This window comes from Telmatherina bonti (genome assembly GCF_933228915.1).
Source record: "Telmatherina bonti genome assembly, chromosome: 3".
Taxonomy (NCBI): Eukaryota; Metazoa; Chordata; class Actinopteri; order Atheriniformes; family Telmatherinidae; genus Telmatherina; species Telmatherina bonti.
In genome coordinates, this window is record NC_136621.1 from 36,116,421 (window position 1) to 36,141,794 (window position 25,374).

Below are 25,374 nucleotides of genomic sequence, written 5' to 3' on the forward strand. Positions count from 1 at the left end.
GGATGGTAGATCTCGAGGACCGGACTTGGGCACCCCTGATTTAGCAGCTCGTTTGGTAGCACTGCCATCTGCTGGTTATTTGATGAACAGCAGCATCATATTTTACACGTAGGTCTGCCTGTCGTGGTTCTGTAAACATCATGGTGCGTGTGTTAGGCTAGAATAACCATCACTGAAGAAAACATGAAGGTGCCAAGTTAAGGTCAGGACCTTGTGCAGGTCAGTCAAGTTCTTCCACACCAAACTGGTTCATCCATTTCTTTATGGTCCTTGCTTCGTGTCCTGGTGTGCAGTCGTGTTGGAACTGGAAGGAACCCTCCCCAAACTGTTCCCATAAAATCAGGAACATGGAATTGCTCTTAGTACACTGAAGTTGTCAGAGTTCCTTTCACTGGAACAAAGGGGCCAAGCCCAGCTCCTGAAAAGCAACCCACTGAGCATCCATCAAACTTCCTACTTGGCACAATGCAGCCATACTGGTACCGTTGTCCTGGCAACCGCAAACCCAGACTTGTCTGTTAGGTTTCCAGATGGAGAAGTGGGACTTGTCCCGCCAGAGAACACCTTTCCACTGCTGAATCTAGTGGCGGCGGGTTGCACGCCACTGCACCTGGCGCTTTGCATTGCACGTGGGGATGGATGCAGTCACCATGCAAACCCAACCACCAAGCTGTCTACGCACTGCTGTGGCTGTAATCTGGAGACCACATGAAGTCTGGAGGTCTGACCCCGCTGTCATTTCACATGGCTGAGCTTTGTCAGAAAAGTACTGACAGCTGACTGTGGAGGATTTAATGGAGAGGAAATTTCACAGCTTGATTTGTCACACATCCTGTTACGGCACTGCCGTGGGATTCCCTGACCTCCTGACAGCAACCTCTTCATTCACAAATGTGTTGGATTTTACACACCTGTGGCCTTGAAAGTGATTGAAACACATAAATCCTGTTACTTGGATGTGTGAGTGAACACTTTTCGCTGTATAGTGGATAGTCTGTGACCACATGGTAATATAAAGACATCAGGCCTCAATGCAGGCTTCATTTAGACACGCCCCCTTTGCTGGAGGCAGGCGCCTCGGCTTCTGCGTCCCACGTATCACCACCACCAGCAGATATCATCACTAGATGAGCTGTAAACAGGGGTGTGAGCACTGCGGCTTTTGCTGGGAAGCCTGACGACTGTCACATGTCATGCGTCCAACTTTTAACCCCCCCCCCCAGATCAATGGACCAGAAACCCCACATCAATTTTAAGCTTTAGCATAACACACACCTGAAAGCTCCACATCAACACACTGCAAAGCTTTCATAGAGCTGATCACACCTGCTGATGATCCGTTAATCAAGCGAACCTGATTGGCAGCAACTTGCTGCTACTTACCCCTTTAATTACACCCTGAAAAAAGACATAATTATTACTATTAATGTCTGCAAACATGTGAAAATAAGTACTGATAAATACATCTTTACATCAAGAGAAAAAAAAATCTAAAAACAAGTGCTTTTATTAAATAAAGAATAAATTACAATAATATGACAACAATGTATAAATAATTCCAAATGACGTTGGAAATTATACCTTAAATGTGTCGCAGCAACTGTGCATGAAGTGGTCATTAAATGAATGTACATAGTGAAGTTACAGTGTGTGTGTGTGTGTGTTGGGGGGTTTCACTTTAGTTTACAGAGTTAAGACAGCTGCGCTCTGCTTGATGATTTATCAGTTTAATGCACACATCGCACATTCAGAAACTGTAAGTTGACGTAAAGATGCATGAATGGCTGTCAGCGAACAGCCAGCATGGACACAAGCATGCACACAAACACAGGAGAGAGAGCAGTGTGTGTGTAGCACGGTCTCGCTTTGCTGCTCCGAGACCTGAAAACTGCACAACGATCATCATTTTGTCATATTAACATCATACAAACACGTCTGTTTAAATCACTGAAAAAGGAAAATTTGGCATTTTCATTTGCTGGCCGCAGCATCGGGACGCGGCAGCAAAGCAAAGACTAATTCCCGAAGAAAATCTGGTAAACATGTTCACAGCTCGAGTGCAAAACTACTGCAGGATTATTAAAGTTTTATTAAATTATTATTATTAAAGTTCCTTGTAAACCTGAAAGTGAGATATGTTGACTAGGAATGGTAGAGACTGCCAGGTCTGTAAACTTAACTGGGAAATAATACTGGAGTTACAAGATATGAACAAATCAAACTCTCAGCAGTTTTTAGCCTTAAAGACAGTAGTTCCCGTCCTGGGGTCCCGGAGCGCAGGGGGTCCACGAGGAAGTGACCGACAAAGCCTGTATGAAGGTTAAAAAGCAGATTTCTCCAGGCACAGACGACTTGATGTTGTTTTATAATCTCAACGCGAAAACGTTCATTTTTTCCAACTGTAATAAAAGCTCCTAATGAGCAACATTATCACATATCTTTAGTCCAAACCATAGACTGTATATAGAAAGATGAGCGGAGCCTCTGCGACGTCACCCATAGGTTTCTGAAGCGCTGAACTGACGCTTGGTGGGCGGTTCCTACCATCGCCATCTTGGCAGAGGCATGTTTGTTGTTTCCTCCGGAAAATACAAATATGGGCAAAGAGGTGGAGCTGAGAGGGGGGCTGTGAGCGTCATGGTGGATGATTGACATCAAGCGAACTCCGAGCTGCCTGTAGCTACGAGCTAACCGAGCTAACCCGGAGATAACGGGAGCTAACCAGCTAACGGAGGTAAGCGGGCTAAAGTTAAGTCACGTTGTTAACTGGCTAAATACCGCGGTTGTTCTACATTCTTCTTATTTGAAGCGGGAGATCGGGGACCTGTCAATCAAAAGGACACACCCCTAAATATGCAGAATTTCGAGAATAAATTACTTTTAAACTGGCAAGTTAGAAGAAATTTCACTCCCCCCACAGTTGTCATGAAGGTAAACCTGACCTATAAACCGAAAATGGATTTATGAACCAGGCTGTAAAGAATGTTCATTTCTGCTGTGAAGTTGGTCTTTTTAACAAGGGACTCTATGGGGATTCGCATGGTTTTGCAGCCCCTAGTGGATGAAGGGGGAACTGCAGTTTTATACATTTCCGCAAAGGCTTCACTTTTAAGCTCCGGAGGCTTCACTTTTAAGCTCCGGAGGCTCCGTCCATCTTTCATACACAGTCAGTGGTCCAAACACTGATCATTTACACTGGTCAAATTAAAAATGGGACGTGGCAGAAACCTCCACCTAAGAAGTTTATGTTTTTTACCTGAGTTTATCTGTTTGTCTCTTTGTGTTCAAGATAACTAAAAAAGTTACAGACGGATTTCCATTAAATTTTCAGGAGTTGTTGAAATGTGAAAAGGAAGAGTTGATTTACTTTTGGTGGTGATCCAGGTCACCGTTTGGATCCAGGAACTTTTTAAAGACCTTGGTGGAGGTTGGCGTTCTCCGAGTGCTTTTCTAGTTAAATGAAGCCAAAAATAAAAATAGAAAGAAAGACTTAAAGTCATCAATCAGCTTTGAATGATGTCAAAACCTAACAAGCAGGTCAGAAACCTGGCCGTGTTTATGAAGGAAGACCTGGATTTCAGCGTTGCAATTGTAAAGTCAGTTTATGTGTTTATCTAGACGAGACTAAGACCAGGAACCTAGACCACACAACTCCAGTCTTGTAAGTTTATAAAACACTGAATGGTTTAAGGCCAAAATCATTCAAGATCTTCTGGTTTGTCATGATCCAACCAGATCTCTCAGGTCATAGGGGTCAGGTTTTCTTCCCATTCCCAGAGTCGGAACTAAACACGGAGGCGGCGTTCAGGTTTTATGTTCCTCACATGTGGAAGAAACTCCCAGAAACCTGCAGGTCTGCTGAAACTCTCAGCTGCTTTAAACCACGGTTAAAAACTTTTACCACAGTTAATTCCTCACACTGGAACGTTGATGTTTTGTATTTTATCTTATTTCATTTCAGCTTTTTTTTTTTTTTTTTTGTCTTTATTTCATCTTTAAGTTGGGTTTTAATGCATTTTTCATTTCTTCCACTTTAATGCTCCAAATTTCTTGCATAAAGCAATTTGAATTGTGTCAAACATGCAGTGTGCTGTACTAATCCTAGTCTGGGTCATTAATAATAAATAGGCTTCACTTTGTCCATATAACTAAGTCAGTGAGCTGTTGGAGCTGCTGTAGCGGACTAATTAATGTCCATCTGACATGAAACATGCTGGTTTTACTGTTTCATCATGCAGATAATGTGCCCCATTACATAAAAAGAGTAAGGTAACATATTGATTTGATTAGGGGGTCATGAAGGGAGGCTTATGGACAGGAACCACCACTTTAGGGCAAATGCAAGCTGGTCAGTGTCTTCACGCTGTTGAGTGCTGCCACCAAGTGGCGAGATTAAGCATTGCAGCATAAATGTTCCGCTGCACTCACTGAACTTTAAAACAATCCACAAACTCATAAAAAGTTTTCAAAAAACTTCAGCAAACTGGCTCTAAAGCACTAATTAACTTCAATTGGGAGCCGAATTAATTATTTAAGTTCTTGTTTCAAGTCAGAATAAATTAAATCCTACATTTAATGAAAAGCCTAAAAAAAAACACACATCACAGGATCAATCTGAATCTTTGATGTTACAGATAAAAAAAGGAGAAAGTTCCTCCTCAAACACAGCTTACTGTTACGTATTGATCCTAAATACTCTGATTTTACACTGTCATGTTAAATCATTGGATCTGCAGCCTCATTCACCACACTGACTCCACTTACACACACACACACACACACACACACACACACACACACACACACACACACACACACACACACACAGCAACATTTCACACATTTCAGTTCACTGTGCAGATCTGTTGGACATTTTTAAACAGAAAAGTTCAGAGGAATATATAATATTTCGTGGATTTGGTCATCAAACAGGACGGCGTTGCATACGAGTAGCTGCTGTTAGGACTTTAACACAGGAGCTGTGTTTTACTATCTAAACAGATCATTTTCTTAGTTGCTCTGCAATACTACAACTTAAAGGTTAATCTCTCATACAGTTAATGATGCAGCCGCCGTAAACCTGCACTGCCTGGTTGATAAGAAACAAAAACACTCTGGCAGTACGTCATATGTTCACCTTGCAATGGCACCAAGTCTCCAATGTTCTTCCATGTGTCTAAACTCTGAATGAAAGCAGGTGAGTTTGATATGTTTGGTGGGTTGATCTGGACAGGAAGGTGGGGAAAGTGTTGGGTGGAGTTTATACATTAAATAACATTTAGCTTTACAGATTGAACGTTGTTTCCACACATGCAGCAATGCTGAAGTGACAGTGAATAAAACATTTCATGGACTCATCACTAAGCTTCATTGCCCTCCGTTGGCTCTTTCTGAACTGGTCGTCTCGCTGACTGACTGACTACAGGTTGCTCTCCTGGGTGTCGCCGGAGGAAATGGGGTGAAGACCTCCATTCTCGTTCAGTCTCTTGGCACGGTACGTTTCATAGTGGATGTTGTGGGTGACTTCCTTCAAATCCTGGAGGTGGGACCTGTGAAAAAGCAACATAAAGAGCCCAGAGAGGGTCGTTGTTTAGTTGGGGATGTGAGGACGGTGGAGCCACCGGTGTGTTTTAAACATTTACAGACTAAAACGAGTCAATGAGGATTTTTCTTGAAAACTATTTGGGCAACGGATTTATTTGGACAGCCTGAAGAATTATTGTTTGTATTTTGAGATTAATCAGATTTCAGACGAGGTTTCATTTTTGTCCTGAACAGTTTAAGGCCTGACTTTCAGCTCCGCAGCTGCTTCGGACTAAACCTTTCATTTGTGCTCAGATTTAATAAGAAAGAGAAAAAGAAACAACAAGCCAGATGAAGGTTTTGTCTTCACCAAGAAGCTTTATTATTACCGTTTCAAGGTGCTGGACAGGGAGGACGGGTTTGTGGTTTGACAGACTCAGAATTGCTTCACTACTTTTTGTGAGTGGTGGAGTTCTGTTGGCCTTTGTTTGGAGCTGATCTGAAGCTTTGGTTTGGTGTAAAGCTGCTGTGGGAGGAGATTTAAAGCCTCCGAACCAAAGGAGCTATGTGAAGACGTTGCTTTGGGTCTGGAACATTATCTTTCACAACTTTCTCACATTTATATTACTTTGACACAAAGATCAAGACATTTCTCATCAGATGTGTGCTACTTTGGCAGACGGTGAGGATACACCACAGCATGTTGGTCACATGTTGGTGGGGGAGCATCATCTGGTAAAGAAGACTTCCTGCTGCTGTTGTTAACTGGTTGTGGTTTGTATGGATAAAGAAGGAGATGGGAAAAAAAAACACCTAAACTAATTTAAGAAACTAAACTTGTGAAAATTGTGTTTGTTTGATTATTTCTCCTCTTTAATAATACACACTCATGTTGTGTTAAACATTACTGGGAAGCCTCATTGGTCACTTTTACAAGGAGAAGCTTGTGTGGAATGAACAACACAGCCCAATGTGTGGCGAGTTCTCACCAAAAGATCAGTACTGCTGCCAGATGTGAGATACTCACAGATGTGTAACTGTCACATGATGAGATCTCGACTGAAACACACACGTCACAATGAGGTCGCACATCTTGAGAGTCTGGGAGCTGACTCCGTCCTCATGGACGGCAACACTTTCCCCCACAAAGCCTCGATCATCACAGAGTTCCTCCAGAATGTCGGAGAGGAGAGGAAGAACTGACCTCAACCTCAACACAACCTGCCATCCCACTGTAACGTGACCAGTTTGGTGACCAAGCTGTTGCAGCTTATTACCAGAGGAGAGAGCAACCATCTGATCCACAAAGCAACTATGAGCAAGTCAACACCAACAGCAGGATATTGCTGTGGATTCTTGCAGACATTTAGTCGTGTTGCTCATTCCACAGAAGCAGGATGATTACTGGTTGTAACTCGTAAAGGTGACTACTCAGGCTTCTCCGTGACAAATGGTATTATTAAAGGGGAGAAAATCTTTCCTTTTTGTGCTACGTCACATGAACCATGATGACCCATCTATGGGTCAGATAACTGATCCTGATGCGTCCCATTCAGCTGTGTGGAAGAATCCTCAGGAGGACGGCCTTCCAAATATCCAGAATTCCTCATCACATTCTCTTTACCTTCATACGATGAAGCCTTTAACACACGAAAGGATGTGGATATGTGTACCTGATCAGGAAATCTCTCAGCTGAGCAAACTCGCAGTGGTTTGGATTTTCAACTGGAACGAACAAAAAGCATGATTGACGTCAGCTCTGGTGGAAAGGGCACCAACATCCTGAACAGGACCTCATGGCTGAAACACTCACCCTCCACGATCCCCCACGCCGTCTTCCTCCCGAGAACTCGCTTGCCGTTTACTTGGTATTCTTTGTCACTCCCGACCACAGCGAAGGGCATCGTTTCCTGCAGACAGACGCATTTTCCGCAGCGTATGAATGAAAGCAGCTCAGGGTTCAGTAGATAACATGAGTCTATTTCACGCCCCTGTGCCCTGAAGTGATGGCTGTGTGGACCGGATGGTCGATTCTACTCACTCTGATCTTATCGTTGTCACTCTTGTCCTCCATATCGTCGTCAAACTCTTTCTGTGGGTAAAACTCAATTCCACCCATTTCCAGCTCCTTCCTTACCTACAACACAAGCCAAAGCGAATGAAATGAAACAGACAGAAAACACCATCAGTTCCACAGAGGCTGGACTTTAAACGCAACTTTCACCCGAGTAGATAACTTATCAGAGCAAATCTGACCCTTAAAAACCCCTTTTTTATGTATATATCCTGTAGAAGGTCGACCCTCCTGCGATTGGACCGGGTGTACCGTGTCGCCTGCCCAGTGATCGCTGGGATGGACTCCAGCTTCCCTGCGACCTTGATCGAACGAAGCGGTTAAGAAAATGTACGAATGAACTTCAACCGTTTTAAACCCAGACAACATCCAGATGTTATTTTTTCAGGACTTAAATGATGTAAAATGAATTTATCAGAAGATAAAGCAGCATAAAGGTTAATTATTACTAACAGTAATAATAACAATGATCAGAAGTGATCAAACCTTTTCTCATCTGCAGATTATTCCTTAAATCTCTCATCAACATTATGATTGAAACAAACAAGCGTGTTTACACTGTTTCCTCTCTGACAGTTATTTAAGCTCCCATTTACCTGAAAACCAACTCCAACTGGGTTGGATTTTGGCGCCACCTTCATTTTCGTTACAGAGAACCATTAGTTTTGTTCTTTCCAGACAGACATCAAACTTTCTTGTTGCTTTTTTGATCTTTAGCTGTTCCTGATTGGATATTACCAGCAATCTAAAGGATCTAAGTGATCGAAAGTTTGACAGGAAGTGTCTTCATCGTAATTTCATCACAGGTTTCTTAGCAACATAGTAGCTACAGCGACCTTTCGTTGTTACAAAAACTGATTAGTAATCGACTCATTGTGGATTTACCAGGTAGAATCTCAGAATAAACCTCCTGAAGGACGTATAAATAACTGGAAATTGTCCTGAAGATCACTGAAACAGTAAGCTATTGATCACAATTCACAAAAAAAGTTACACACTACTGTTCCTGAGGAAGCGTTCAATATGATCGCCAGAGCTTGTAGCTACCCACGTTCCAGCAGGTTTAAGGGTTAAAGCTCAGACATTTTTTACCCCGGGCTGAAGTGGTTCCTCGTCCTGATAGTAGTCTGTACATTTTGTAATCATGAACAATAAGAAATATAGTTAGACCCCTCAGTTTACTGTAAATCTGTAAAAACTCTGACTAATCAAAATGTTCTGGCCGAATTGAAGTTGTTCATTTCTTATATTTTGTAAGTTTCTTCTCCCGGCTCCCCTCCTCCCCCTCCAGCAGTGCATACCTGATAGCCACACCCTGCATATAAACAGCGTGTTAGGATGAAAATACAAATTAATGAAGGAAAAACTCTGAAGGCAAACATGGCTGAGAAAATGCAGGAAGGATTTCCCGACCCAGCTCGGTTTATTTGCCTCCTCCTGCTAAACAGCCGAGAAAGAGAGAATCGTTGGTGGAAAAAGCTGCGGATAAAAAAACACCTTGGATCCTGCAAGGAGCAGAACCAGAGGGGGAGGAGCCAAGACAGGGCGCCACTTTCACATCTTCCTAGCTCCCCAACATTACCTACGCCAGCTTTAACGTTGGCTGAGCGCGCTGGAAGTGAGAATGCAGGTGAAACTCACCCGCTGTTTGAACTCCTGCCTCTCCTCGATGGTCATTGTGTCTGCTTTGGCGATGACAGGGATGATGTTGACTGAATGACTCAGGCGCTTCATGAACTCAATGTCCAGCTGACGAAGACTGAAGCAGAAGGACAGAGTGGATTTATGAGGCATGCTCTGAGGCAGCTCATACAAAACAATAAGAGATGATTTGTGGGACAAATACTGCGAGGAAGCAGAGGAGTGTTTGTTTTTACTGTCACTCATTACCGTTCCCTGCCTCTGCCTGCACATGTTGTGTAAGTACGGGCTCCTCGCTGGACAAAGGCTGTGCGCCGATATTTATTTGACGGCTCACAAAAAACCCGGTCTCTATTACCCCGGCTGAGACGGATGTCGCACACTGGCAGCGATATGCAAAAGACTGAGACTGTTTATCCATTAAAGACTAATTTCACAGCTGTCAGCAGCTGCTAATTGTTAGGTGTTTAGAGGAGGGAGAGGGTGTTATCTAACCACCTAAACTAACACCTGATTTATGGCTTTTTTTATGTGGGAAGTCAGTCTCTTCCTGTGTAACAATTCCTCTGCTAATCTGTCAGAGCTTTACTCACGAGTGACCAGTTGGGGAAATAAAGTAGAGACAGCAGTGGACCCTGGTGTCAGGGATGCGTCTCTTCCGGGTGATGTTGACCTCCTCCTTCAGGAACTTTTCAAACTGCTCGTTGATGTACTTAGAAATGGGCTCCCAGCTGTGGAGAAGCAGAGCAGGACAGCTTGAGGAAAAAACCCCCCAAAAAGATCACAATGTGCAACGTTTTTAATTAAGCTTTGTCTTAAACTAGCATTGTGCAAGTCAGAAATATGGGAAATGATTACAGTAAATGATTGGATGTAATCTTTATGTAACCTTCAGGTACAGTTCTCCAGGTTTCTTCAAGGACTTTCCAAATACTTTTGGCTCCATTTGTGCATTTTTCTGATTCTTAGGGGCACACTGCCCACCATGAAATGACAGCGATAGGCAGAAACACATGCATAAGAATATTAATTATAATAATAATGAAAGAGATATAATATAATATATATATTATATTATATTTATATTTTATAATAACATATTTTCAGCTAATAGCTCTTTAGGAATCACCATAAAGGTGCAAAGTACAACTTTATGTGTTTCACATTCTGCAATTCATGGCATGTTTTGATGGTTGTAACTAAAGAAATGGGAGAAAATAATGTGTATTTGAGACAGACTGCTAGTAACAAAATAATACTATTTCAATTCTTTGCTTCGTCGCCTGTCATGTATGGACGCAGCACTACTGGTAAATGGATATTAAAGATTGAATTTTTCTGCAAATCTTGAGGCACGACACTGAAAAGGAATCGAAAACAGCAGGAAATGTTAAATAAAACAAAACAAAAACAAAACAACTTTAACCCTTTCAGGACCAGCTCATGAAAAACTAGTGAAAAGACCCATTTTTTAAATATGAGGTCTTTATTTTACCTTTTAGCAAAATGTAAAAACAAAAGAACAAACTATTTTTGGGATATTCACCATTTATGACCATGTGATCATCAAAATTATTATTATACTGCAATCTTCTACTTCCTTGTATCCAGTAGGGGGCAGCAGACAACATACAGATTGTGTTTGACAGAATTTTGAGTTTTTACCATAAAGGGATGAAAATGACTCAGAAACTGTTTTTTCATGTGGGCTCTAAAAGGTTACAAAGCCCTTCAGAAAGTCTGGAGAACTACTGTACAAAACCACTTAAAAACAATTACAAACAAGCCTGACTGCTTTGAAGCAAAAAGATGAGGACCTGGTCCAGACTGCTGCAGAGTACAGTCCTCAACAAACACGGTTCTTTTGCACAACGGTAAACTAAATAAATAAATAAATAGAAATAAACACAAATGTTCTTGGTGAGATCGAGGATTTAAGGATCTGAGACGTGTAAAACCCACCAGTTGTCATTATTGATTTGGTCTCCAAACCCTGGAGTGTCGACAACTGTCAACTTCATCTTGACGCCGCCTTCTTCAATCACTACAAAAACAAAGATAAAAACCATAAACATCCTGCAACTCATTCATCTTTGATGGACCCTGAAGGAAAAGAAGATCCTGTGGAAACTTGCCTACAGTCTCTGAAACACATGGATCCCACTGACTCTGCCATGAAGTCTAAAGCATCTCCAGATTCTTTAAAGTGAGTTATTAGCCTGTAACCTTTTCCGGTAATTCTTGAACCTCATGGTTGCAAAGTGCATGTGAAATTAAACGCATGAAATAAGAAGCAGACTTTTAGGCGTGATGAGCTCTGAATAGGAGATGAAAGATAAGGTCATCCGGCTCCGCTATCAGTAGATCAGTGGACGTGTCTCCTGCAGACTAAAGACATCTTTGAATGGATGGACGTGTTTTGGTTTGGAGTCTCTTTGCTGCCTCAGAGGCCGGCCAGCTTGCAGTCACTGAATTATACATCAGTTCTGCGATATAAGAATTGTTCCTTGGCATGGACGTGAGGCCATCTGTCCATCAGCGTAACTGAAAGTCAGGATTCCAACAGGGCGAGAGTCCTCAGCACCAGGAAAACCAGTGCCGAAGAGAAACGGATAGATGTGGAGAAGTCAACAGATGATTATCTGTTCATCGTCTGTTTATACGTGTTACAAACCTCCATCGCGCCAGTGAAAAGGGGGAGAGCTTTGTAAGCATTAAACCTCACAAATAAGTTCTTTTTAAATAAAAAGGTGTTTATTTGCGGGCATGAATGTTGTTGCCCGTGACAACCAGGCAGGAATAAAGAACCAACACAAAATTGCAACAGGCTTCACGTCCTGAACAACAAAAAGGGTGGCAAACTTCACAAGAAAACCACTGTTATTTAAGACAGGTTACAAAACACCCCTACTGGGCTCACAAACACAAAGATACAAAGTACAAATCCGTACTACACCACAAAACCACTTTCCAGGCTGACAACCAAGACAAAGTGAAGCAAACTGCACCATCAACACTCAGCTGGCCTGAATGATTGCCAACCTGCTCCTTAAATAGGGCTGACGAGCTGGTCCAGCTGAAGATGATGACGAGGCAGTGAATCCCAGAAGGAGCGTTGCAGCCAGTAGTAGGGTGGAAACAAGGCAGTCAACCAATGGTCTAACAGTCAGATTTGTATCACAAGTTATGGGACGTAACAATACGTTTGCAGAAAAATAACCCGTGATCATTTGAAGATGACTAAAAGGTCAAATGTTTAGTTCTCTTGCTTTGCTTTCTAAGTCATGGGCTTATTTTCCACATGGCAGCAGGAACAGCGTTGCTAACAGATAAACGACTTGTGTTTTTACTGCATACACGCGTGTAAGGCTGTGATTCCAAAGAACACGCTCACATCAGGTCATCATCAGCTGGAGGCCATGCATGCATGATCAAATGAACAGTAGCTACCCAGTACTGCACTTAGTAGAGAGAGAGGAAGGGGGGGGCTACATTTAACATTGGACAGTCGACATGGATGAATGTCCTGCACGCCACATGCTGAAAAGTTCCCCGGTCTACTTTAGAGATGATTTGCACACCGTCGCTGTCTGCCACAGTGACGGATCTGATACTTCCACTGGGGGGGGGGACCACAGTTCAGTGGCTTTGACTAGAACTAATATCCACTGCAGCGCCGAGACATGAGGATTTCACAGCTGACTGTTGCTGCTCTGCTCTTCTTATCTCAGCCGACATCGATTAAAACGACAAGGACGGTTTTTTTCTTTTGGGCAGAAAAAGCTGCCATATTGTCGCTATTAAGAGCTACGCCTCTACCCCATTGTGTCATTAGTCAGGCTGGGAGAATGACTGTTACCATGGAAACCCACTTACTTCTGAAGTCGTCCTGCAATGTACCAGTGAATATTTCTGACTTCGGTTTAGGGCACATTCCCCATCATGCATCTGTCTCACTCAGAGGTGGCAACTCCTGGTCCAGAAAGTGAAAATCCCGTCCGGCAGCTGTTCCGACCAGTCACCAAACCAGCTGAATTTAATGAGCAGAGTTTATTTGCCAGGTAAACCAGCCTGTTAGTGATAACACCTGTTCTAAATGTACAGGTAGATCCGAAAACCTGGCAGGACCTTTACTTTCTGGACCAGGAGTTGCTACCTTTGGTCTCTCATATCAAGTCAAACAATGTGCAAACATCTTTATGAATACGATCAATATTGTGGTTATTTTAACGCCTCCAAAGCTCCTGAGCATCATTTTCAGATGTCTCATTTAAAGAATAAACACAAACAGAAATATGTTGAGGCTGGGATGACTGTGGGAGAAATTCTGCAAGATTTAAAAGGCTGATGAGGTGAACGATCTGATATGCAGATGAGGTTTCTTTTTAACTAAACTCTTGAGGATTAGGAGCCGAAGAGACCAACAGCAGGTCTAATATTATATCCTATAATGTCCCTGACATGCAGCCAACTAACCCAATTACACATGGCCAGATTTACACTCAACATACACGTTATTAGGTACACTTATTCATTCATTCATTCATTCATTTTCCGAACCGCTTATTCCAATTCAGGGTCGCGGGGAAGCTGGAGCCTATCCCAGCTGGCTTTGGGCGACAGGCAGGGTACACCCTGGACAGCTCGCCAGTCCATCGCAGGGCTACACTTATTCAATTGCTTGGAAACTCAATGAGCTAATCAGCCAATCACAAATTATTTAGGCATGCAGACAGGGTCAGGAGGACTTGCTGAGGTTCAAACTGAGCATCAGAGTGAGAAGAAAAGGAGATTGAAGTGACTTTGAACATGGCAACTGCTGGTCTACTGGGATTTTCATACATGACCATCACTGGGGTTTACAGAGAATGTACTGGAACAGAAAGTATCCAGAAAGCAGCCGTTGTCCTCAGACCTCTGACAGAATGAGAATGGACAGACAGGAAATTGTAGAAAAACGCAGCAGTAACCAAACCAGTCACTCGTTAGAACCAAGGTATGCAGAAAAGTAACTCTGGAGGCATTACAACGAACCTTGTTGCAACAGAAGACCAGGCCGGTGCCTCTCCTGTCTGCTAAGAACAGCAAACTGGGGCTGCAACTCACACAGACTCACCAGAACTGGGAAATGGAAGACTGGTAAAAATCTCCCAGTTTTCCTTCCAGCTGAAAGTTTCAGATGGAAAGGTGGGAATACGGTGGAAGCAACATGAGAGCAGGGATCCCTCCTAGGCTCCTTGTGGTGTGTTGGTGTGTGTGTGTGTGGGGGGGTATTTTCTTTACACACTTTGGATCCATTAGTACCAACTGAGCCTGGTTTATCCACCACAGCCTAGCTGAGTATTACTGCTGACCACGTCCATCCCTTAGTGACCACAGTGCAGCATCTTCTGGCTTCCAGCAGGATGGTCCACCATGTCACACAGCTCAGATTATCTGCAACTGGTTTGTTGAACGTGGCAATGAGGTCTCTGTACTCCAGCGGCCTTCACAATCAGTTGCCAGAGATCAAAATCTCAGAGTTAATGGCTAAATTTAGGCTCTTCTGGAGGCAAATGGGAGTCAAATCCTGTAGTGGAACTTTAAAATGTGACCTGCGAGTTCATACGTCCATCTTTACTTCCATCTGGCCAATAACTCGAGAGAGTAGGAACTTTTCTGGGAGAAAGTTAACACTAACAAGATTCTAGTTCTCTCAACAAAATGCATCTGATACGCTTTAGTGAAAATATAAAATACAACAGCTTTATTACATTCACAGTCCCCACTTGTATTGGTGTAAACTGACCTAAAAACTCCACTCGTCCTCTGCAGGATCTGCCTCTGTTGAGACCAACAACCCTTAAACAACTAAAGCACATCATTTCTGAATGACAGAACAAGACGGTGAGACACTGGTGAGTTCACACACAATGCAAACCAAAGTTCAGACAATCAACCACACTCCCATTTATTTCTGAACTGCTTGGTCCAGTTACGGGTCATGGGGAAGATGGAGCCTATCCCAGCAATCACTGGGCAAGAGGCAGGGTACACCAGCCATCACAAACAACCATACACACTCACACTCACTCCTTGGGAAAATTTAGAGTAACCAATTAACCTAACATGCATGTCTTTGGATGGTGGGAAGCCAGAGTACCCAGAGAGAACACACACATACACGCAGAGAACACGCACAGAAAGGCCACCATTCAAAGGCTGGAACCAGCAACCTTCTTGCTGTGGTAACCACTAGGGCAGATTCAATTCGATTCTGATTTATTTTTGGTGCCGATTCGATTTAAATTGCAATTCTTGCAATTCTTTGATATTGCTGATTTTTGTAGACTAAAAATAAACAAAAAAATGCACAAATCCTTTTTTTTTTGAGTAATTTTTCTTCATTTCACTGAGGAAAAAACAACACAGTAGCCAGACCATCATTCTGATATAATGCCAAAGAAGACAAGTAAAAATATCAATAAAAACAATAAAAATGACAACATTTATATAATAGATAGTAGGGCTGTAACAATATGCTATCGTCCTGATTTGATTCGATTCCAATTTTTTGGGTGTCAATTTGATTTTAATTTTGATTCTCATGATTCCTCGATATTGCCAATTTTTGTAGACTTAAAAACAAAATAAATGTACAAAACTTTTTGCACTAGTCATTTTTCTTAATTTCAATTGGGGAAAAAAACAACACAGTGGTCAGATCATCATTCTGCTGCTATAATGCCCAAGAAGACATGTAAAAAGATTTTTTTTTAAATTATTATAATGGATTATTTTTATTTATTTGGTAAAAAAAATAAATTCTTAAAATTGTAAAGCAAATAATCAACATATTTGTTTGATTCAATTTTCCCACACCTAATAGATAGATATTTTTTTATCTAATTGGAAAAAAAAGGATTTTTTTTAAACAAATACATCTATTTTAAAATTGTAACAAACAAAAATCCCATTATTGGATTTTTTTCTATTCGATTCCCGACCCCTACTTACCACTATGTCACCGTACGGCCCCCCAACCACACTTGACAAGCAATTCTATTCCAAACACTCTGATTTCCCTCGACTGCAGCTGGACTGACAGTCAGTTCTCATTCCTAAAGGCACAATCTGCTATATTTCTACTCCAAACTGGGAGTTTGACCTAGAAATCAATCAGAAGTCTGAACAGCTGACTGAATGAGATATTTTAAGACCAAAGGAGCACTAAAATCCTGCCCAGAATCACCAAACTTCCACTCTTTCTACAACAGAAAGATGCACAACAGCAAATTTTCCTTCTACATGAATAAAAAAGTAACTTCTCTCCTTTCTTGTGAAGCAAACTGCCTGAAACACACAAATCGGTTAGGATTTATCCGTATGACATGTAGTGGAATTACATCGAATAAACAGTGACAGTGGGCGAGTCAGAGGCAGAGGCTGGCCTGAGCATTTGCAGCTCAGCTGGGAACTGAGAATAATCTCTCTTGGCAGCTAGCAGAGTGTGCTGATGTGCTTTACGGGGGTCTGACAGACCTTTGCAGGCACAGTTATAAATGATCATTTTCTCTGTCGGTTTAAATGTGCATATTAATGTCTGTAGGAAGGACAGGGTACATACCGTGAGACACTGACTTGATCTCCACCGTTTTGGGGATCTTCTCATCACGCGTCCATCCTGCGCTCTTCCTGCTCACCTGGGACTTAAACAAGGTGTTCACCAGAGTCGACTTCCCAAGGCCGCTGTGACCTGACGTGGAAGTAGGACAGGATAAAGGAGGGTCAGAGAGTGAGTCAGGAAAGCCACAATTTGCCACTAATTCCACTAAAACTTACCAACTACCATGATATTAAAGTCGAAGCCTGCCTTCATCGTCTTCTTCCTCATCTGTTCAATGATGGTGTCGATGCCTATGTATCCTAGCAACGTGGATCCCCCACTTGAGCTGTGGGTGCCCCCGTGGCCATGACTGGCGCTGTGAGCCGTAGCGTTACTACCGGCATGGCTGATGCCGTGGCCGGCACCGTGACCCACCGCGTGGCTGCCTACGTGTCCTGGTCCGTGACTTCCGATGGGAACTGGGATGGCGCTGGGAGGTGGAGCAGAAATACCACCTACTCCAACACCTGGGCCCTGGGGCGGGAAGGGGCTGGAAGGGGAGTGAGCCCCCACGTTTGGGGGCTTGGCAGGGACGGCTGGTTTGGGTCTAACCTCTGGAGGAACTACGTCTGACATGTCTACGGCAGAGGAAAGACATGGGAATAAATTAGCTTGGGAAAAGAACCAGGAAGTAGGCCAGTGGAGCAGCTGAGACCTCCCGTCCCTTTGCTGTTCTACTTTGAGTTGCTGCAGCAGGCTCAAATCTTTCGGGTATTCAGGTGTGCAAACAGTTTGACATCATTAAAGCAGGTATTTCTGTCTAACCAGTTACCTCCAACGGTAAATGTGTCACAAAGGGATTTCCTGATTTTATGTTTTTACACTCTCTTTAATGTTATTATACTCATACTGTGAAAGTAATGTGTTTTTAGACCATATTAGCTTAGCTGAGTTTCCATCCCTGTATTTTAAATCAATTTACACAACTTTAATGTGAAATAATAGGAATAAACTGTCACTAACATGTTTTTTTTTGCAGGCTTAAGGTGGATTGTTGCCTGTTTTGAAAGAGATTTGATTTAAAAAAAAAAAAAAAAACCAACTTTCCAAGCCAGGTTTAACTCAGCTGTTTCTCCTTTGAGTCAACTCATAACTGACCGGCATCTTATCGATTTTCTTCTTCTTTTGATACAATTGTTGTGGGTTTTTTTGTTCTCACTGAGGTTAGTTTCCAGATGGGACAAATATTTCTTTAACTAAAGTACAACCACTAGCAGAATGTAGCCCATACCACCACCCTGTACAGTAACAAAACACTATATCAAACCAGACAATGCAGACACGACTTATTCATGTTTTTTATGTCTTTAAAAAATAAACACTCAAAACCAAATAGAAATCTGGTATAATCTTTTTAAGATCCCAACAACAATACAGACAGAAAATCTGCAAAAACAGCCAAGAATCAACAAACACCTGCAGCTGTTTAAGGTGCTGTTTACTCTGTTCTCTTACTCAGTGCTGAACCAAAATTAACTAATATTAACATCTATTATGATGTAGTAATACTAAAGACAAGTTGTTTTGAATCCTGCCATCATCATCGTCATGTTTATCCAGCTAGAAACCAGGAAACTAACAGTGATGGTGTCAGAACTGAGGGAATAAGTCATAGCAACTTATCAGTTTGGATGATCTCTACAATCATCCCATTTCCCAACATAAACAAAACTTAATCAAAAATGTCTTTCATAATTCCTTTTCCCTTTTTCTGCTTTGATTTAAAGCCAGCGCATTTAATGTCCCAGTGCTCATCTTAAATATTGACCTGCCTGCATTTCAATAAATAGATAGAGATGTCAGAAATGTAGTTGCAAAGGCAAACGCCACAACACTGCCTGGAGCACTCTGTGGTTTTAAGCTAACTTGGAGGAGGGGATTTGTCTGATTTGCAATGAGAAATGTCCATCAGAGGCGCATATCCCACTAATCTAGACACATAGTGGCATTAAATAATCAGAAACTCTGAATATACAGTTATTTATGTAACAGTTGAGCATCTCGTCTGACTTGAGATTTACTAAACATTAAATTAAATAAATCAGCAAAAATCAGAGCATCTTTAGAGTTTGGCAGCACAGATCTCAGACATGTATCCTTAATGTCAGATGCTGGAGGGAGACCCAAATCAAGCTGCTTGGCTTTGACACCACTTGAGCTGAAAGATAATTGGTGAAACGAGCCTTTAAGTGAAACTTAACAGATGGTTACGGTAAGACATGAAGCTGGGCCAAGATGGAGATAACCTGAGCCCTCCAGTGTGTGCATATGGAGCAGCCTGCTGCTGTGCCTTCAGTTATAGATACAGATCACACAGGTCATGAGGCAGTGGCTGTCACTTCGAGTTACTACAGTCAGTAGTCATGCAGTTCTGCTCTCCTCTCCGCCTGGCCTTTTGCTCTGTGCTGCTTTCAAACAAGCTATAAAAATCATAACTATCGTAATAATTCACCGCTGAATCATCTCATTAAAAAAAGAATAAAGGGGGGAAACAGCCTTTATCTGAGTGGAAACGTAACAACGCAAAGAGCCTATTGTCTGTCTGCAGCCATGCTGGATGATGACGTTAACGTTAGCATCGTTAGCTCGTTGCTAACCGCTGCCAGCTCGCGAGCGTCACACTTACCGATTCACTTAATCTGCTGGAGGAAAAGACAGGTGTATGTCGCCGCTCTGGGTCCGAGAGCAAAATACTTAAAGCAGATGTAACAGAAAGAGGAGTGGTCATGTGATAAGCCTGGGTAGCTCTTCTCTTCTTCCCTCTGGCCGAGAGCCCTCCTTGTCTGTTGCCAAGGCGACAAGAGGAGAGGGAGGGATGCAGCGCACATGCGCAGTGTAACTACAGTTGTGCTCATTTATTCATACCCTTTCATTAAGGAAGGAAAAAAACAGCTGCCTGTAAAATAAGCTAAAATTGACTAAAGTTATAAAAAAAAAATTAAAAATTTTGAAAATCATTACATTATTTTCTAATTATGGTTAAATAGAAATATTTCTTTTTTTAAAAAAGCAAACAAATAAGATAATTTATGACATATTACATCACTCATAAACTAGTATTTTGTTGAACAATCTTTTAATGTTTCCGCTCCAGTCAGGTGTTTTCTGTTCCTCTCAGTCAGACTTCTGCACCTGTTAACAGGTATTTTGTCCCACTGTTCAACAGAAAAGCGCTCTAATTTGTCCAGGACCAATTTGTCTGTTTGTTTTTTCTTTTTTCAACTCAATTAAATGGAAAAAACAGTGTCTTATATAACTAAATTATATTTTTGAAAATTTTTAGTTATTGTTCCTTTTCTAAGTCTCCAGTAATTTGAGTGACTGTTGTAAATTCAGCCTTTTCTTTAATGAAAGGGTATGAATACATATGAGCACAACTGTACATCAAAGGGACTTTTTTCTTCTTCTCTTTTGCCTCAGAAAATACAATTTGTTGTTGGCAATAAACAATATTTATTGGTTTAGACGGAAAGATTATTAGATGAAAAAAAGTTTTGTCAAATGTGAGCATTATGTAATGTAAGGCTGGAAAGTAAACATGCTACACTTTAGAGGAAAAGTGTCTCATTCTTATAATAAGTGTCTCTGATTTATTATCTTCTATATGATGTTTGCATAAATTTGCATGTTTGTTTATGCTCAGTGTGGAATGTCAAAATATTCTGCCAGTCATTCTTGTGCTCAGTTACAGCTTATAAGTCTGTGAATATCATGAATATCGTTGTGGGATAAATAAACCCTTTTACTTAAACAAAGTTTCCTATAAAAGTCAAACTTTTAGTTCTTTCAGTATGTCTTTACTACAAGTAATGGGAAAAAGATGACCATCATATAGCTTAAACGTAACTTCATGTAGGTTTTTTGTAGCATATATGTTCAAATATCCCAGTCATAATATTTATTGGGTTATAGATCTGTAGAGGCACACAGAACACTGAACAGAGGTCTTCAGTAATCATCCATTTCCTTATATTTAGCTTCCAAGCAGCCAGAGCTTTTTTTATTTTTTATTTTTATTTCTTTGGTTGCTTCTACAAAATATACCAAAGATGACACAGGAGGAAGGAGAAAAGGCCAAAATAGCCATGTTGCACGAACAAGGTCATTGCTGCAGAGCTAATAGGACACAGAGCCTGAAATATGTTACTGTTCTCTTTTAGCTTATCAGCAGTCATTTCAATAGAAAGCTGGCTGTCGACAAGCCATTCTTAAGAAAGGGAAACAGGAAGAACAGGTTGAGTAAATGTTATAATAACTGAGCTGAAAATCAGTGGAAACAAGTCTTATTACGTGATGAATTCTTCTTAGAGCCCAGACCTCAACATTATGGTAGCAGTGTGGGATCATCTTGGCAGAGAACAAAATAAGAGGCAGTCAACATCTAGAGAAGAGTTTTGGAAAGTCCAAAACTTACTTTAAGTCTACTTAAAGAAATTAATGGAAAGCTAGACTAAGAGGGCTGAAAAATCATTTTACATTTTCACTTAAAGCTTTTGCAGAACACTGTAAACAGGTTTTTAAATCTTATATATTAAATTTTAAATGATCTTTAATTTGATTAATTATTCATCCATATGCAGAATTTCATAAAGATAAAGTGAAACTACTGTCTTTTAAGCAGTAAATCACTGTAGATTTATAAATCTATCTTGTCTGATAAGTGTAGTAGATATAAATCTAAAGTAACAGACTGATTAAATTATGATATTATACTGCGATCTTATCATTAATCTGTTGACATTTTAGGGGAATTTTTATATGAACTTCATCAAACTGAAGCTGATTAAGTCATTTATGCTGGAAGATAAGCTCCAACTACAACAAAATACAACTCTCTGTAAAACAAATGCTGTAAAAACATTTTCAAAGACAACATTTACTTCATTTAAGAAACAAAAAACTGTCATAAATGCTATTAATGAGTCCTGTGCTTTTTCTCTCACACCATGAAGAAATATCAGATGTGATCAATGTTGATTTCCATTTTTAAGGCAGAAAGGGAGACAAAAAGCATTTTAAAAAAAACTCCATGCAAACTTAAAAACGCATAATAAATGATAAAAGAAGGGAAATCTGGCGTTAGTCACAGGATCCCACCATCATAACTCAAGCTGAAAGTTTGTAAGACAGACAAATCACACAATCACTTTTCAATCATTCATATAGTTTTTTGTTTGTTTGCGTATTGACAGATTCCCCATCCATGGTGAAAAACTCCCCACTAACAAAGATGTGAAGAAAGCTCCAGAAACAGCTGGCTGTTGGACAGAGATCTGTCTTTGTAAAGTGAAACAAATATTGAACATTGTTCCATTGTTTCTCCTCTAAAAGGCCATTTAAATGACACTAACAGAACACACAACGTTCAGATTAAACCGTGGAACCAGAAGGAGACATCCTCCCACTCCGACAACTCACTGATGTGCAAAGAGGAAGCAGACGCCTCGTTTGACTCCAGTTTAAAACTAACACTTGAAAAGTTTCTTTCAGGCATGAGAGGCAGAACTTTTTTCATGCTGCAGTACTCACACTTTTATCTTAGAGCTGCTCTCCTCTCGGTCCTCCTTCGCTTTCCTCTCTGCATGTTTTCGATGTGTTTGTGTGCCTCTGTGGAAAACTGCTTTGACGCGTCTTCCTGCTGCTTTTCACTTTGACAGAGCCGGCTGAAAAAACGTTGTCACTTCTGTCTCTGGCGTGTCTGTTACTCTGCTGATAAGGAGTGATGTCTTCTACCTCCCTGCTATCCTCTTTGAGCACCCCCTCATCTGAGTTCCCCCTCCCACAGACAGAAGTGTATTGCACTCCTACCCAAAATAAAAAACTAGAAAGATTCCCTGACACCTTTATCTGGATGCGTGTGTTGACTTTGCTCAGTGAGAGTCATCCGGCCGGTTTGGATGTCTGTACTCACCCACATACACTGAACCTGGGTAGTACATGGTGACGTAATACGGATCCTCTGCTTCTGGCTCTTCACTGATAAATGCTCTGCCTGTAACAGAGTACTTCAGCTGTGGAGAAGCTGCTGCTGACAGTTCTGGACTCTGGTAGACTCTTTGCTGTGGCAGCTCAAAGACCCCCTTTGAGCTTCTGCCAAAGCTGTTTGTGTCGAATGGGCAGCGTACCACAGATGGGGGCCTGGGATGTTCCAGCAGCTTTGCTGGCACCTCATGGCGGTCAGGTGGGACTAAAATATCTGTCTGATTAGGACTTGTGTCACTGACATTCCCCCATCTGTGACTTTTCTGCCCTGGAGACTGTTTGCGCGATTGAAGGCCATGCTTTGACGAGAGTCCACCGCGTGAAGCCGTGCACTCTGCAGACACAGGATGGGAGACTTCCAGGGCCTGAGGTGTCACCAGACAAGTCTTTAGTCGATTTAATCCATGTGCACATTGAGAAATCCCCGTTGTCTGATCGACACCTCTTGACTGGCAGCTGTGGTCCTTTGATGCACAGTCAGGCCGATTTACTTCCCCTTTTACATCCATCTGGGTTGTTTGACTCCAAGTCTTTGACAAAAACCCACTTTTCTGACTGGACTTGATGTTTTGAGATTCACCAGCTGGTTGAAAGACCTTGGAGTTTCCTGTTATAGATGTCTGCATGTTGTTTTCTTCCTGTGCTCTCTGACGATGAGAACCTGATGGATCTCCTGTTGTTTCATCGTGAAAGTCAAATCGTCTCCTTCTTGATTCACTGTTGGCAGAAACAAAACCCAACAGAGGCTCAGAGGAGAAGGACTTTTCGGAAGTTTCTCTTTTCACAGGACATATTTCTTCATGTGATTGGTGGTTTGAGGTAAAATCCGAGGCTTGAGAGTAAGTGCTCTTCTGACTGGAGTCTGCACTTGATCTTTGAGGGTTTGACTGAGCAGCCAGTCCGTCAAAGACTAACTGAGAGCCTCTGTGAACAACTTCAGAATGCTCGATCGCTTCAACTGGTTGATGTTTGGTGTTTGGTTTTGACTTAGACATTACTGCCATGTCAACATGTGGAGTTTGTGGCTTATCGTTTGCTGTGAATTTATTTCTACTTACTCCAACTCTGTTTTGCAGAAAGCTGGAGTCCCAAGATGCCGCTGTCAGCCTGTCAGAGTCGGTCTGGAGTCTTGACTCCCTGCTCGTCAGGATACGAACTCTTCTGAATCCAGGACGGGTAAAGTCTAGCAAAGCTCTCTCATCAAGAATATCATGTCTCACCTCATCCAAAGACTCCGCTTTTGCATTGGAGATGGGAATCGAGCGAGCGCGCCTTTCTCTTGCAACAGGAGAAAGCTGCTTTCCTGATTGGCCATCTGAACTCATACCTTGGCAAACGGACGTCGGAGACGGAGTCAGTCTGGGTGTTGGGACCGTCAGAGTTGGAGATACGCTTGGTTTTGGCTTCTCCCAGTGCGGTAATGGAGAAAAATCCCTCCATGGCGAGGCGGGTAGATGAAGAGAATCATTTGGCTTTGAGTTGAGAGTTGGAGGAGTGGGAGGGGAATTTGGCTTCGGAGCAGCAGCAGCATTGATGTTCGGCTTTGCAGACAGGGACTGAGAGCCATGTGTTTTAGATTTGGTCCTTGGAAGGGATGAAGCTCTTTCTCCGTGGTTTCTCTGTGAAAACTGACAAGCTTTACTCTGTGAAGCCTGAACAGATGTCTTGGAGGAGGAAGTTAAATCTGATGATCTGAGAGGGAAAAGATGTCAATTGTCAGTTCAAGTCACAACAGTATTATGCAGCACATTTATTTAGGAAACAAGCCACACACTGCTTACTTGTCAGATGTTGACAGTTTCGTGTTGTGCTTCGCAAAAATGAGTCCCTTCTCATCAAAAGATGGGATTTGAATAGCCTTCTTCTTCACCACAGGAGAAGACAGAGCCAGAGGAGGAGACAAACACCCTCTTGGATGTTCGTTTGTTTGTCTGCAGGAAGCAGATACTTCTGACATCAAAGGTACCAGGCGGTGAAAAACACTCATTGTGTTTTAAAGAAGCTGACAAACAGATGAAAAAGATTAATTTATAAAGGATTTATGAAGGGAAATTTTAAACAAGTATCAAGTCAGATATTTATGAACTTTTTCAACTCTCATTGTCTGATGCAATAATAACGTCATTACTTTCGCCAAAGGAGGTTATGGGGGTTTTTTTTCTGCAAAAATACTGAAATCTGCAAAATGAAAATTCTTACAATGAGAAATACAAGTGTTGTGAAAAAGTCTGAAAATGACGAGGAGTCTGGTTTTGAAGTGAAAAAGATTACAAAGCTTATTGAACAGAAAATAGGAAAAGAACAGAATAATACAAATTGCAATTTGGAGAGACACTTCAGAGGTCCGATGGGGCGGAAAGACTGGAAATGCTCTAAAGAGTTCTACACAAAACCACATTTTAAGCTCCATGTTATTCTAAACTAGAAATGTCTGTTGTTGCTTAAAAATTAAGGTCAGACTGACCCATAAATTATAATCTCCCTAATGGCACCATTAGGGAGATTATTA

General features: G+C 41.7%; 1 protein-coding gene across 1 annotated transcript; it reads right to left on the reverse strand.

Moving 5' to 3' along the window:
* Positions 1 to 1,780: 1,780 nt before the first annotated feature.
* Positions 1,781 to 22,609, reverse strand: septin3 (septin 3). Its single transcript, XM_079264464.1, has 10 exons — positions 22,413 to 22,609; positions 17,060 to 17,461; positions 16,845 to 16,973; positions 11,201 to 11,282; positions 9,832 to 9,969; positions 9,239 to 9,356; positions 7,565 to 7,660; positions 7,337 to 7,433; positions 7,197 to 7,248; positions 1,781 to 5,549 (listed from the first exon to the last, which is right to left on the reverse strand). Exons 2-10 carry the CDS (start codon positions 17,457 to 17,459, stop codon positions 5,420 to 5,422), a joined length of 1,242 nt encoding a protein of 413 aa, XP_079120590.1. The 5' UTR covers positions 17,460 to 17,461; positions 22,413 to 22,609; the 3' UTR covers positions 1,781 to 5,419.
* Between the last annotated feature and the right edge of the window lie 2,765 nt (positions 22,610 to 25,374).

Excerpts from the sequence above, each read along its gene's own strand:
- septin3 (XM_079264464.1), bottom strand. The coding sequence starts at position 17,459 with ATGTCAGACGTAGTTCCTCCAGAGGTTAGACCCAAACCAGCCGTCCCT. Across the intron at positions 9,357-9,831 it reads ATTTCCCCAACTGGTCACTC|TCTTCGTCAGCTGGACATTG; the intron begins GTGAGTAAAGCT and ends CTTCTGCTTCAG. Across the intron at positions 7,249-7,336 it reads GGCGTGGGGGATCGTGGAGG|TTGAAAATCCAAACCACTGC; the intron begins GTGAGTGTTTCA and ends TGTTCGTTCCAG.